This window comes from Astyanax mexicanus, chromosome 2 (genome assembly GCF_023375975.1).
Source record: "Astyanax mexicanus isolate ESR-SI-001 chromosome 2, AstMex3_surface, whole genome shotgun sequence".
Taxonomy (NCBI): domain Eukaryota; kingdom Metazoa; phylum Chordata; class Actinopteri; order Characiformes; family Acestrorhamphidae; genus Astyanax; species Astyanax mexicanus.
Window position 1 is genome coordinate 5247262 of NC_064409.1, and position 15250 is coordinate 5262511.

General features: G+C 38.8%; 1 protein-coding gene across 12 annotated transcripts in view; it reads right to left on the reverse strand.

Annotated features, from left to right (window-relative positions):
• Nucleotides 1-15250, reverse strand: part of erc1b (ELKS/RAB6-interacting/CAST family member 1b) — a 385708-nt gene that overhangs the window by 365107 nt on the left and 5351 nt on the right. For all 12 annotated transcript variants that reach the window (XM_049475044.1, XM_049475045.1, XM_049475043.1 and 9 more), the window contains exon 2: nucleotides 3086-4035. In XM_049475044.1, the coding sequence (XP_049331001.1) occupies nucleotides 3086-3766 (681 nt within the window). In that variant the 5' untranslated portion in view covers nucleotides 3767-4035. The remainder of the gene's footprint in view (nucleotides 1-3085; nucleotides 4036-15250) is intronic.

Below are 15250 nucleotides of genomic sequence, written 5' to 3' on the forward strand. Positions count from 1 at the left end.
AACACACTCAGTTCACCGCCACCATTAACATATTTTCCGTTACACGCTTGCTCTGCTTCCTCTGCTTATATCAGATATGATGAAAAGGCATTGCTTATGTTAAAACTGCTACTGGAACAGTTGCGCAGCAGACAGAATACGGTATAAACCATTTACATTCTAGAGAATTCCAGACAAAAGTCACTTCAGACGGAGATTCAGCAGATGAAAGATTCTGTACAGTGGTTTTATGTATGAAAATAAAAAGATAGTAGGCTGCTCTCTTTAGGATTTGAGACCAAACACACTGAATGCCGCTGCTGTTTTCCTGCACAGACACATATACTTATTTTATGTAAAATAAAATAAGACAAAATAAGTGACAACTTAAAAATTATTTCTTTGATTTTACCAAATTTAAAAACCTCTGGAATATAATCAAGAGAAACATGGATGATCACAAGCCATCAAGCAAAGCTGAACTGCTTCAATTGTTTGCACCAGGAGTAAAGCAGCATAAAGTTATCCAAAAGCAGTGTGTAAGACTGGTGGAGGGGAACATGATGCCAAGATGCATGAAAACTGTGATTAAAAACCAGGGTTACTCTACCAAATATTGATTTCTGAACTCTTAAAACTTTATGAATATGAACTGGTTTTCTTCGCATTATTTGAGGTCTGAAAGCTTTTTTGTCTTTTTTGTTATTTTAGCCAGAATTTCTCATTTTTCTGCAAATAAATGCTCTAAAGGACAATCTTTTAAGTTAGAATTTGGGAGAAATGTTGTCTGTAGTTTACAGAATAAAACAACAATGTTCATTTTACTCAAACATAAACCTATATAATAGGGGTGGGCAATATTCTATCATATACAATATATCGTGACACAGAAATATAATGATATTAAAAATCCATATTGTGTAATAGAGATGTTCTGTCTTAAAAGTAGTCTATTATTTACTGTAAAGTTTTAAGTGTATTTATTATATAATTGTTTTTGTTTGCAGTTTTTATGCATGAAAATATTCTGCAATATGTTTTGCTGCATTATTTATATTTTATGCTTTATTATTTATTTTGCCACATTATGATTATACTGTTATACAATTATACTATATTCTTCTTCTAATTAATGAATTATTTTTCTTTTTTCCTTTATCACCAAGTATATCGTTATCGCAAAAATACCCTGAAATATTGTGATATTAATTTAGAGCCATATCGCCCACCCCTAACCTATAAATAGCTAAATCAGAGAAACTGATTCATAAACTGAAGTGGTCTCTTAATTTTTTCCAGAGCTGTATGTGTAACAAGGGGAGAAAAGCCAGCCTCAGAAAGGCTTTCAGCAGCACAGAGCGCTTCAGTAATCACACCCCATCTGCAATTGACGGAGCACTGTCTCTCTCTGTGCCAGGAGCTAAATGAAATGTCACGATGAGATTACACGCCAATAGATTAGGCCTATTGTGTGCTAAAGCAGAGAAAAACCTAACCAGCCTTTTTCACACCTCAGCCCCCTTATTAATAGAACAATTACTTTCAGACGGCGTGAACACTGAGAGCACTGAGAACACAGTTACGTTTAAGGTGCTGCAACACTTGTTAGTAAGGTCAGAAGCTCAGAAAAGGAAAAAAAAAAAAAAGCTTATCTGTCTGCAGGAGTAAGAAAATGCAGGGAGGCAGCCAGTCATGTCATGTCAGAATAAAAGTTTCTACTCTATTCTATTGACTGTCCACCTGTCCGGCCTGATACCAATAGATGGTCCTCAATCCGGTTCTCCTGATTGAAGCCTCGGGAAGACAAGCTTCCCCTTCAACCACCTGCCTCGAATTAGTCGCTCATTTTTCACTACTGATTATATCAAAGTTCATATGAACTCAAACTAGGAATTTTCTAACTGCTTCCACTGCTGTTGTGGCAATTTACCTGAATATACAGCTCTGGAGATCACTGAAGTTTCTGAATCAGTTTCTCTGATTTATAGGTTTATGTTTGCGTAAAATGAACATTGTTGTTTTATTCTATAAACTACAAAAAACATTTCTAACAAATTTCAAATACAAATATAGTCATTTAGAGACCATGGTTTTTCAAATCACAGCGTTCATGCATCTTGGCATCATGTTCTCCTCCACCAGTCTTACACACTGCTTTTGGATAACTTTATGCTGCTTTACTCCTGGTGCAAAAATTCAGGCAGTTCAGTTTGGTGGTTTGATGGCTTGTGATCATTCATCTTCCTCTTGATTATATTCCAGAGGTTTTTAATTTGGTGAAATCAAAGAAACTCATCATTTTATTAGTAATCTCTTATTTTTTTCCAGAGCTGTATATTAAATCTATCTGGATGGATAATGACTTTTTTAGGGGTTAATATTTTTCAGTTGTCTGACCAAAGGAGGATGGGTCCCCCAACAATATATAAGCCATGATGGTGCATGTGATGGCGCCCGCGATGTCGCCCGCGATGGCTCCCGCGATGGCGCCCGCGATGGCTCCCGCGATGGCTCCCGCGATGGCGCAAAATTTCTTCTTATTGATAATTAGTGGTTCTGTATAGTGTTCTACGTTTTGTCTGATTCTCTGTGTTGCTAACACATTTCTGTAAAGCTGCTTTGCCACAACATAAGCAATAGTATAAAGTGCTAAAGAAATAAATTTAATTTGATTTTGATTATTCTGTTAGAATAAAAAATGATAATGAATAATGCAACACAGCTAAACTCCCATATCTAGCAGTGAAGTGCTGAGATTGTGGCAATGCTGAGACATATCGCTGCCTTTGAGATTCTGTTAGGAAGACATTTAAGACTCCACTGCCTTGGGCAGCAAGGCATCAAGTGTAATATTTTTAAGAATTTCCCTCTGGAATCAATAAAGTATGTTTCTACTTATAAATCAATCTATCTATTTACTTAAGAAGTGTTACAAATACAGAAAAAGTATTAAAAAATATGTTTTAGAGCAGGACCCAGTGCAACATAAGCTAAAATACCAGTCAAATGTAAAATAAAAGTAATAATCTGCCAATACTGAGAATAATTCCCACACCACAGCGCATCCCCAGACAGAACATGACATATATAAATCAGATGCGCTTACCTGCATCTCATCCTGCACCACTCGGTACTGCTCCTTCCACACAGCAATCTTGGAGACCTCATCCTTGCGAAGTGCACGCTCCTTCTTTAACTCAGGGCTCCAGAAGGTCTTGATTGAGTTCATGGAGGAGCTGAGCTTGCTCTCCTTAACATCTACCTCCTTGCGCAGGAGCTCGTTCTCCCGCAGCACCTCCTTCAGCTGCGCCTGCAGGTCCATGATGGTGTTGTCGCGGGCCTGCCGCAGCGAGTGAGGCACAGTGGACGCCATGCTCGACGGCATGTGGTGGTCCCCGAAAGCGATGGAGTCGCTGGCCATAGAGCCGGGGGAACCGGTGGCGATGTTGGGGCTGCTGCCCATCACAGTGGTGCGGACGCCGTAGGGCAGCCGGCCCCCCGAGCGGCCGAGCGTCATGGTGCTCTTGGGCAGGTCCGGCCCAGAGGACACCACTTCGTTGTCGCTCAGATACATGGGGCCGGATGTGGCGTAGGCAGCGTTCAGTGACTGAATGTTTTCCATAGAGAGGGTTTTCCCGCCGGGACCCCCGCTGCCCCCTGTGCTGCTAGTGCGGCGATGGCCTAGCTGTGGTGAGCGGGGCAGGCGGGGCGAGCGCCCAGGGCTTTGGTTGCTTCCTCCACTGTGGTTGCCCTCCACTTTGCCCACTGAGCGGGCGCTGCCGTACATGGTGGCTTTTTGGTTGGTGTGATTCGGGCTGATGAATTCTGGGTAAATATGACTAAGGATGGTTTAAGTAATCCTCAGTCCTGAAGGGTGTTGTCTGCTGGTGACTCTGAATGGTTTAACTGAATGACAGGAATAAATGTCTCATGGTCGAAACTTCTGGTCTGAAAGAGTAAACACGATGACTAGGCTGTGCTCTGCATAGGGGTCAGTCAGGGTCATATCATCAAGAGTAATCCATTAAGTCTGGCTTCATCCAGTTAGAAGTTGACCTGGAGACAAAGAGATGAAAAAAAAACAGTCAGAAAAAAACATAACCTAACCAAACATCACAATATTTCGTAGTATTTTTGCGATAATATTCCTGGCAATACGAAAAACACTGAAACATTGAGGAAAAAAAGTGGATATTACATTTTATTTTATAATGTTATTGTATACAATCAGATATGGCACACCCCTTTAGATTTTCACCAGATTTTAACAGTCAAAGTCAATGATCCAACAGGTCATAATACTAATGGTGCATTCCATATATCCAGAACTGAGGTAAAATTAGGTCCAATATCATTTCTCTATTGTACTCTTACTCCTTCTTTTCAAGTGTAACAAGAGGAAGGGGTGAAGTCCTCCCCCTAATAATTGTGACAATCATTCAAGCACCTGATACCCGATATATAGAACTATATAAAGCACTATAGCGCTGAAGTTCAACTACTTAACTATCTTAATCGTTTATCTTCAGAAAGGGGGGGCGGGTGGTAAAGCAATTCATTATTATTGTTCTTTCTTTAATTCCTCTGTGATAGAGAGCTGAAACTAGCTTTTATTAGCACTTATTGCATTTTATTTTTCTGCTCCACCTTAAATGCTGCAGCTACTGCCATCTCTGTTGCACCATTTAAGGTAGAACCGGAGTTAGCTAACTAGAAAACAGTAAAACTACACATTACACTATGGTGATATAGTGCTTGTCATAACTTGAAACAAATAAAATGTTTTATTAGTGCCTCTAATATTAGTGAAAAATCTCTGTTTAAAGGGTCATATAGCCCTAACTCACCCCTCCCCTCCAGTCTAACAAGAATCGGCACACCCTACCCCTAGAGATGAAAGTGCAAAAACAGAGGGGTAGGGATAAGTGTTAGAGCCAAGGGGTTAAATGGGATTGGGCCTAAATGATTCTTGATAGATATAGGCCTAATCACATTTCACCCATTGGCCCTACCACTTACACTTGTCCCGATTCTTGTTAGGCTGGAGGGTTAGGTTAAGGAGAAGGGATAGGGGTTGTTAGCTCTTCATACAGAGATTTTTCAAAGACACACTTCAAACGAAGGGAAATGAGAATGACTGGTAAGATGAAAAAAAGTGATGATCAGCACTATATTACCATGGTTTAACGTCTAGTTTCAATGTTTCATGGGCAAATTATTTTATAACAGGCTAAAAAAAAGATCACTGGTAGTTTGTCTCAGTCGCTAGCTAGCTAGCTAACTTTACCGTTCCACCTTAAATGGTGCAACAGTTTGCAGAGGCTGCAGCATTTAAGGTGGACCGGAAAAAAAATAATAATAATAATGTCTGCACCTTTCTGAAGACATACAATGCCCTAATGTTAACTAGTTATCCAGCAGTTAGGTTACTGAACTTTAGCGCTCCACTGTTCTCACATCAGTCCAGCAGGGAATTGAATTGAATTGATTTCATCACTTTTCCCTCAGTCTGTGAGACTGAGCCATAATCAGTCTCTAGTAGATATTTAATGGGAGATGAGAAAATGCGAAATTTCCTTTTGTTCCAAACAGCAAAGAAGTTGCACCCTGATACCCCATATGGCCCAAAATATCACTATATTTCAGGGTATTTTTGTGGGGTTTTTGGTGATCCAATAAGCAACACCCAACAAACGATGACATGCCAAAAAAAATGTACAGTACATTAGTCTAAAAATAGAGCACAAAAAGACCTTTGCACAGTTTTCCCTCCAAGTTACACAAATACAAACACACTCCTCATTCAAGCTGTGGGTTTACTACTGGCCTCGTAGAGCTTTTCCCCTGACTGCAGTCTGCCTGCCTGGCACTTTCTCCCAGAGAGGAAATAAAGACCTAATGAACAACTCCAGCATAATCAGCCTTTTAACCTCCTTCACCGGGCTGTATGTAGGTCACTCGCATGCCACATTGTGTCTGCTTCAGTCCGACAGCTCGCTTCCAATACCTACACGCTGCTCTCTCAACAAACCTCCTCAGCCTCACGCAGCTGATCTCCTGTCCCAATCTTTATCCATCTTCACCTACACAGAGCATTCCCACGTCTCCCTTCTAATAGTGAAGCACTGAAATTGATTTTTTTGCTAAGTCAGAAACAAAAGCCAGCACTGGTTAAATACACTACCTGTCAAACATTTAAAAACCTCCTATTTCTCACCTTTATTTTTGCCATTTAAGCTCTTTAAGAACAGTTAATAGCCAGAAATGGTAGAAACCCCAGTGTACAATATTATTAGCAATTAGTCATTAAACTACTATAAAAGTATATTGTAAAAAAAAAAAACTGAAAGTCATGAAAATCATATAGAGTGGGACATTTTTTAGCAATCACCATATTTTTGGCACTATAAGATGCTTTACAATCAATTCTCTAAATCCTCGATTCGATTTTATTTTCGATTTTAGGGTCACGATTCGATTCAATTCTCGATTTTCTCTTTTTTTTTACAGCAGAGAGGTCTATGCCAGTTTTAGATTAGTCTATGGTCATTCATTGGTTTGATTCATCAAATTTACAATATCTTATTTCAAAAGGTGGGCTTGATATAAGTGATGCAAAGTGATACAAGTGATCTGTAATACACCACATTAGGCACTAATGGTCAAGTTTAAATAATTTAATTAAGATATATATGTAATGCCATCTAGTGGCTTGGTAGCCGCAATGTGCACTTTTAAAACAGCAATGTGCAACATAACAAAATAAATAATAAAAAAATACAGGAACAGTCATGTACAAAATAATAGAACAATTAGAGCCTTAACAAACTGAACTCTATCCTACTATAATAAAGATATATTATTAACTTTATCTGAGAGAAAGATCAGTTTAGTTCTCAATCACCGAGGTGAGTACTAACTGCTTGTAGCACTGCTGGAGCAGCATTAACATTACCCGCTAATCGCACTAAGCGTTAGCTCTTTCGCCAGTCAGAGGTGAGTATATATCAGACTGTAATCTGGGCATTTACGGTCTTAAAACAAGCTACAAATTATACTTTTGTTCTTATGTTGGCTTTATTCAAGTTTTCAATTGTGCTTGCACAGTTTTGACTCCCTTTAACATAAATGTTTGCATAGTTGATATAAAGCTCTAATTGCTGCTGTTTTTGCTATTTTGGCTAAAAATACAAAATACTATCTAAAATACAAAAACTGAATAAAACAGTCAACTATCAGTTGTTATATAGCACAAAAAAACTACAAAAAATGAAATATTAATCAAGAATTGCTCATATATTTGCAGAATATTGAGAATTTGTTTTTACAATATCGCCTAGCTTGGTTTACTAAAGACCGTACCTTACCTTATGTGAATACCAAAAGGCTAACAGCTAAGCTCAGTAGACACAACAAGAGGACAGAAACCTTATAGTAAATTACAGTGTTAAAATTTTGTTACAGTTCATCACTTTTGTAAAGCTTTCACTATTGCCGTGAAAAAGCCCATAAAACCAGAGACACTTTCTTTTGTCCACATGCCCCAACAAAAATCAATAATGATTACTTTTATCACAAAGCCACTAGTGAATTTCAGTGAAGACCATTGCTCTATTCAGGCAATGCCCTCTACTTAACATCTGTATGGAGTCAGTTATATTGTTGAGCTGTCCAGATGGTTAGGGTACACTATAGCCCAGTCTGGCATCTGGTCATCACATCTCTTCAGTACAAATATTAGTATACAAGACTCAAGATATACAGACTTTTCTGATGAGTACTGATTTTTGGGCTGATATCTAATAATTTTTTTACTTTGTTGTAGTAACAGGAACACAGGACTCAACATTGCTTCACTGCCTGGTATAAATATTATAATATTATTTATAGTATTAACAGTATATTAAAATACTGCACATTTTGAGACATCTCATCATAGTACCATATTTTTTGCACTATTAATAAAGCATTGTGCAACACTAGTAAGGCACATGGGTGCTGTCATGTTTTCCTTCTAATTAAGCAAGAAATGAGTAAAGCGCTTCTGTTTATTTACAGTAAGCTTAGATTTCCATATTTGCACTAAGGCTGGGTGCAGCAATATTATCATTAGCAGCTAACCGCTAACCCTGGATGTTCTGGTAAGCCAGGGCAATATCATGTAGCATTTCATCCCATGTAGTTTGTTTTAACACGGTAAAAACATTCAGACTACAGTCCGACGATATTTACCTCTGAACGGCGAAAGAGACAGCGCTTAGCACAGTTAGCGGCTAATGCTAATGCTGCTCCAGCAGTGCTTGTTGTAGTGGCTTTACTGCTTCATAACACCTGACTGGTAAAATTCAAACAATGTGCACCAGATTATAAGGCCCTTCTGACAATTTTTGAGAAAATCACAGGATTTTAAGTGCGCCTTATAGTCCAAAAAATATGGTAGATTAAAAAGATCCAGATATATTGAGACGCTGCTGATGGCAAAGCACGAGAATAATTATATCCAGATCAAAGAGGCAGTTGTTTGCATTCTGCTATGAGGGGGTCATTTGTTCCAGCCAGCAGCCTTTTGTTTCATGTGTTCGTTCCTGCTGAAGACTCTCTTTGTCTCTTCTGTTGCACATCTCTGCTTCTGAGCAAGACTGACTCTGCATGGCATACCATGTGACACCTCATATGAGACCACAGACATCTGAACTGATTTCATATCTTTCATATTTGTAAACTAGTTTTTACTGATAAAGCAGTTTTTTTTAACCTCACCAAAATTGAGCAGTTTGCCCCAATGCTGATTTGTTTAGCTGAATATCTCTACATTTACAAGCCAGAATAACACACATAAGGCCCTATCTTACACCCCGCTCAATGCACAATGCGATGCTCATTGCTACCTTGCACCCCGCCAACAGTCTACCCATTTTCACACCTTGCACCTTTGGCGGTTAAATAGCAACAGAGCATTTGAATATGTCGAGGTTAGTGGGCATGATGGTCTGGCGTATTGCTATCTTGGCAACAGAAAACACAGGTGCACCACTGACTGAAATAAACCTAGACAACAGTCAATCATCAGACATTTGTTGCTATTTTTGCAATGCAGACGCGGAGTGCTCAACGAGCGTATAACCATATTTGTTACATACACGTGGACATACAGCAGTGCACAAACCCAACTTTTATGTTAACAATACACAGAATACACAATAACAGTTAAAATACCAATCCGCCAAAGACAGAGCAAACCTTTCTCTTGGCAAGTGGCACACTAATTGGTTTATTTCACATTACACCCAAAACACCCACCGCACTATTAGCCACACTCAAAAATCCTTTCATTTTCCCAAAAATAGTCAATGCACCTTTTAATCCAGTGCTCCTTATGTACGAATTTTACCAGTCAGGTATTAAGGAGCAGTAAAGCCACTCCTCTAAAGTACAGAGTTATACAGGAGTTTCAGTTTAGTTCTCCAGCACTGGGTCTAGAGTAGCATTAGCATTAATCGCTAACTGCTAATTGTCTGTTTAGAGTTGAGTATTATCGACCTGTAGCCTGCTCCTAACCCTGGCTAGCACTGCTGGAGCAGCATTAGCATTACCCACTAACAGCCCTAGCTCTTTTCGCTGTTCCGGAGGTGAGTATATCGGACTATAGGCTACATATTTACCATGTTAATCCAAGCTATGTGGGACTTTTCCAGCCTAAACACTGGAAAAATTTGGAAATCTAAGCTTACTGTAAATAAACTTACTCAGGAGAGAAATATGTGTAGATTCATTTCTACTGCTTGTTTGACTCTAAAATAAAGTCTTTTTTTATTACAGTTTTGTTTACTTAGTTTAGCTTTACTTAACTTAGTTAGTTACCCCCCACCAACTCCCCCAGCAGCAAGACCTGCTGAATTAAAAGTTTATTATAGTGCCTTATAATCTATTGTTTGGAAATAGACCAGAAAAGAGAAGTTCATTGATAGTGCGCCTTATAATACAGTGCAAAAAATATGGTAAAAGTATTAATTATGCAGGAATTAATGGGATAGCAAATGTAGAAAATGTGTCTATTTAGTTAGACCAGAGTTTTGAGCCCTATAAAACTTCTCAAGCCTTAACAAACTGTTATTATATCACACCACCAATACTAGCATTAATATCTTTGACATAATGTGTAATATATTTCACATAAGTTGCTGTATACAAAGATAATCATACCCGTGAGTGGTGCTAATATTATGGATGATCAACACACATTTTTAACACAGTCCACACGCCCACAGCTATTCCAAACTTTAAGCATGACTTGCTGCCTAAAATCAGGAATACTAAGGAAATAACAGGCAACCCAACACATAGTGAGACTGTTTGTGCTTTAACTTCAATCAATCATCTTAAACCAGCACTTTCTCTGGACATTTAGCCCAGAGGGAGCCTGGGTCAACCAATCAATATTCATAATCAATCTATACCTGCAAGGAGGCTGCTCTTTCCTGTGGAAGCAGGAGGTCCTGCTCCCTGACTGTGTGTGGGCTCTAATTAGGTCACAATATCAGTAATGGGCTGTGTGCTCAGGCCACTCTCAGAGAGCACTGAGATCAGGAAGGAGCAGGGAGGTCAATACAGGCTTGCAGTCCGGGCCCAGCCGGCGAGGGCGTACAGAGTTTGGGGTATTTATTGCTTTAACTGGACCTCAGCAGCTTATTGCCATCAAAAACAAAACTGTGACTGTTTCCCTGAACTTCCCCGATCATAGAAAACACATTGAATACCGTAACAGGTTAAATTTTTGACACTATAAATGTGAAAAAGTATAAAATGTGCAAATGTAGTGTAGTAATGGCTTTAGCCATCATTGATTCAAACTGGGAACTGGAATTTAATGACTGATTTTATTAAAAGCAACTTCAATTAAAGAGAAAATAGGGCAATTTGGAAAAAGATACTCTTCCATAAAGGCCAGTGGGTGAGTTGTCGATTTCTGCAGCTCCTCCAGAGTGACCATGGGCCTCATATGGCTGCGCCTCTGACCAGTGCTCTCCTTGATGGATCTGTCAGTTTGGATGAATGGCCACTACTTTGTAAGTTTGCAGTTATAGAATATATTGATTAAACAGTGCTCTTTGGCATGCTTAAAGCTTGGGATATGTTTTTATAACCTAACCCTGCTTTAAAACATTTCCCCACAACTTAATGTCTGACCTGTCTGATGAGCTCCTTTGAATACTTTTGCACATCATACTTTTCGTATTTTTATTTGACAACATTTTTTAAAACAATGTATCATTTTTGTTCCACTTCAAACTTAAACAATACTTTAGTGTTTGTCTATCACTTAAAATCTCAATAAAATAATTTTAAATACTTTAAGTTTGTGGTTGTAAGGGACAAAATGAGGAAAAAGTTCAAGGGGTATGAATATTTTCGCAAGCCACTTTATGTCCTCTATTACTAAACGCATCTGCTAAATGTAATGTAATGTTATTTAAACATTGTGATAACTGCAGGGGTTGGGAAATGAGTGCCAGACTACTAAACCCTACTAAACCAGGCTATTAACAAGTGAGTTGACTCAGCAAAATGTGTGTTGGGCAGAAAAATCACAGAATTGTGCAGGAATCCAGCCCCCCAGGTCTAAAATGACCCACCCCTGCTGTAGTTAAAGCCTCCAGGAACACACATAGCAAATACTCAGGTGTATCTGAACAGTGAAGTTAATGAAGCACCTGGCTGTCTATGGAAGACATGGCCGAACATCAAGTATATTTCTAGCGTAAGCTAACACACTGATTCCAAACTCTACTCGACCAAAGTCTAGGGCTGCAATTAATGACTATTTTAGTAGTCGACTAATCTGTCCATTATTTGTTCAATTAGAGGCGATTATTTTTTGTCATGCACTCCTTTGGAACTTCCTACTGGTGAGGACAGCTAAACATTTAGGCCCAATGACTAATTTTGTAGTAAGTTTAGTTAAACTAAAAATTACAAAGTATATATATTACATATACATGCATATAATTATACAATTTCGACTTTGTCGATTACGCCGACAAATCATTGAAGCTCTACTGAAGTCCTGCTCAGAGATTTCCAGCAGGAAAAGCACAAAAATGTGCAGGAATCTGAGCCTCCAGGCCTGGAATTTCCTAGTCCTGCTCTAGAGAAAACCTCCAGTAGCATACAGAGCACATAGGGAAGTATATGAAGAGCTGAATTCAAGATGCACCCGGCTCTCTGTGCAATCGTACGGCCAATCAACAGGAATATCTCTAGATTAAACTTGACTGTACTGAAGAAATAGTACAGTCTGATTTTTTTTTTTACTACACATGGAGACACCCTTGTTCCTTACTAGTGTTGCTTAAACTGTGTCTTATGATCCGGTGCACCTTATGTATTAAAGTAGACCAGAAAATAGATAGTATAATTACTGCATCTGACAGGCCAGAAAAGTAGAAAACGCTGCTTAATGGTTTCTTCAGAAATTGAGCATGTGTTGCTACATGTTGAAACACCTATTCACTAACCTGCGAAGATAAAAATACAGCTCTGGAAAAAATTAAGAGACCACTTAAGTTTCTGAATCAGTTTCTCTGATTTTGCTATTTATAGGTATATGTTTAAATAAAATGGACATTATTGTTTTATTCTACAAACTACAGACATTTCACCGAAATTCCAAATAAATATATTGTCAGAAAATGCAGAAATTGCTGAAATAACAAAAAAGATGCAGAGCTTTCAGAACTCAAATTATGCAAAGAAAACAAGTTCATATTCATAAAGGTTTAAGAGTTCAGAAAACAATATTTTGTGGAGTAACCCTGGTTTTTAATCACAGTTTTCATGCATCTTGGCATCATGTTCTCCTCCACCAGTCTTACACACTGCTTTTAGATGAATACTGGTGCAAAAATTCAAGCAGTTCAGTTTGGTTTGATGGCTTTTGATCATCCATCTTCCTCTTGATTATATTCCAGAGGTTTTTAACTTGGTAAAATCAAAGAAAATCAGTGTTTTTAAGTGCTCTTTTTTTTCTTCGGAGCTGTATAACAGAAAAGGAAGAGTTGTTCTTAAATATTGATCTTATTAGTTCATCCCTCTGTTTCAGTGCTTTCACACGCATACAGTTCTTCCCTCCACCCCCCCAAGAGATAAGAAGAAAAGCTTAGCAGGTCAATGATGCATCCCTTGGTTGTAAAGCAATCAGTCAGAAGGAAGGGTCCAAACCAGATGTCCTACAGTGTCTCTGGAAAGAGGGCATGTTTGATAAACTGGGCTTTTAACCTGATTTTAAGCTATTAAACTACATGTGCTGATTTAAAGATCCAGAGAGCCAATCAAATCTGTGTTCAGTCAGGGAGGGCTATTTGTAGATAATTATGCAACGCCTGATCTAAAACTTGTGCAACTGTGCAACCACAATATCAGTGTCTGCTATTTTAAGAGAAGGGTGTTACTAAACACAGAACCCCACCTAGAAACAACTGCCCTCAAGTTCTACACAGCATACACTAATTTATAAAGTGCCCATATTTCACTTATACTTGTAGTTTTTGTACTTTTTTTAAGACTTGTGAAGGGCAATGTTCTAAATACACACATTATTTTTGGTTATATTTTATTTCTAAAAAGTTACACTAGAAGTTTAAGAAGTTACAATTAAATTTTCACAACCATTTTCTTTAAAAGCTCGCTCTTAAACAGCATTATGCTAGAATTAGGCTGCGTTCACATTATAAGCCACATTGCTCAAATCAGATCTATTTGGCTATCTAGTCCCTAACAAATGTAAGTGATCTGTATCTGTGTGTAATGTGAACGAATCTGTCCCTGAAACGCCTCACATGCTGCACATTGATACCTGTATAAACGTCTCCTTCTTCACCAACAACAAAAAATCCTCATATTAGAGAGACGAGAGACTCGTAGCTTTATAAAGGGAAATGGATGAGTTTGTTAGCAGCTCATATGTGGAGCATCTTTTGCTGGAGTGGAGAAACAGCAAACAGCTGGTCTGAAGTTCTTGCTCAGGTCAAAGGAGGTGAAAAAAGGACAGGCGGTTTGCTTTTGCAGTTTTTTTGCAGCTATAGCTGCACAGCTGCACCAAGAGATGCAGTGAGGGTAAGAGAGAGAAGCACGCAGTGCTAATGCTAATGTGTAAAAGCGTGAAAAAGATGCATGAATTCAGATTCAGACCGTTCACATTCATGACGCATGTCCGTGGATCGGCTACATATCCGATTTAAGACCACATATGAAAGTGACTCAAATCTGATTTGAAAAAAAAAAACTGATTTTACACATTCACACAGCCATGAAAAAAAATCAGATCTGAGCCACATTGAGCCCATTGAGTCACTTCAGCCTGGTAATATGAACATAGCTTTAGTGTTTGTGTTCCTGGGCTCTCTAAAGGTGATGAGTATCATTAACTTTTACACCACTGCAGTGAATACAAACTGCACTACTGTATGAGCTCCCCGTTTGTGTACTGTTGTAAACATGCATTTGTAGGCTGCATTCCAAAGCCTAGGCTCCAGCAGCGATAGAGTGCATTTCTCAGTTGCAACATAAGAAAAAGTAAAAGAGCTTTCATCTACAGTTTAGAAATGTTGGCAAGAACAATGTTCAATGTTCAGGACGATTTAGAGGATGCAACTGATATATCAAACTGAAAAATGTCAAAAATATTTGTATATTATTTGGATATTATACCCTGAAATATGGTGCCATATCACCCACCCCTAATTATTACATTAGGGTTCCACATTTCTTTGCTGTTTTTAGCTAAAGAAAAATTCACACCTTTATATATCTACTAGAAACAGACTATCTGTCTGGTATCATTTATTTTACTTTAAAGCTCACCTTCCGCGAAAATCTGATTTTTCTTGTTTTTTGTGGAATACAGTAGGTCTCTCCAAGTTGAATGTGTACACCTGCACATTAAACTGTTTTGCAGCCCCCATTGTCTGCAGGAGCTAAGCAAAGAAATCCCCCCTCCCCCCCTCCCCCCCTCCGAAAAACGGGTGAATTTTGAATTATCTTTCTGCCTACGTAGGCAGAAACTCGCAGACCAGCCCACCTTGGCTCGAGAAACTCCCAGAGGCGGAGCTGAAGCGACGCAACATCACCGCTCATCAGTTAGGAGGTGGGAGGCAGTGAGCGGCAGAGCGGTGGAGGGGCGTCGCAGTGCTCCTAGCCAATCAGAGGAAAGATATTTGCATGCTGTTTGCATGTATGAATATTCATGAGCAAAGCTGGAATCATTTTGGACACA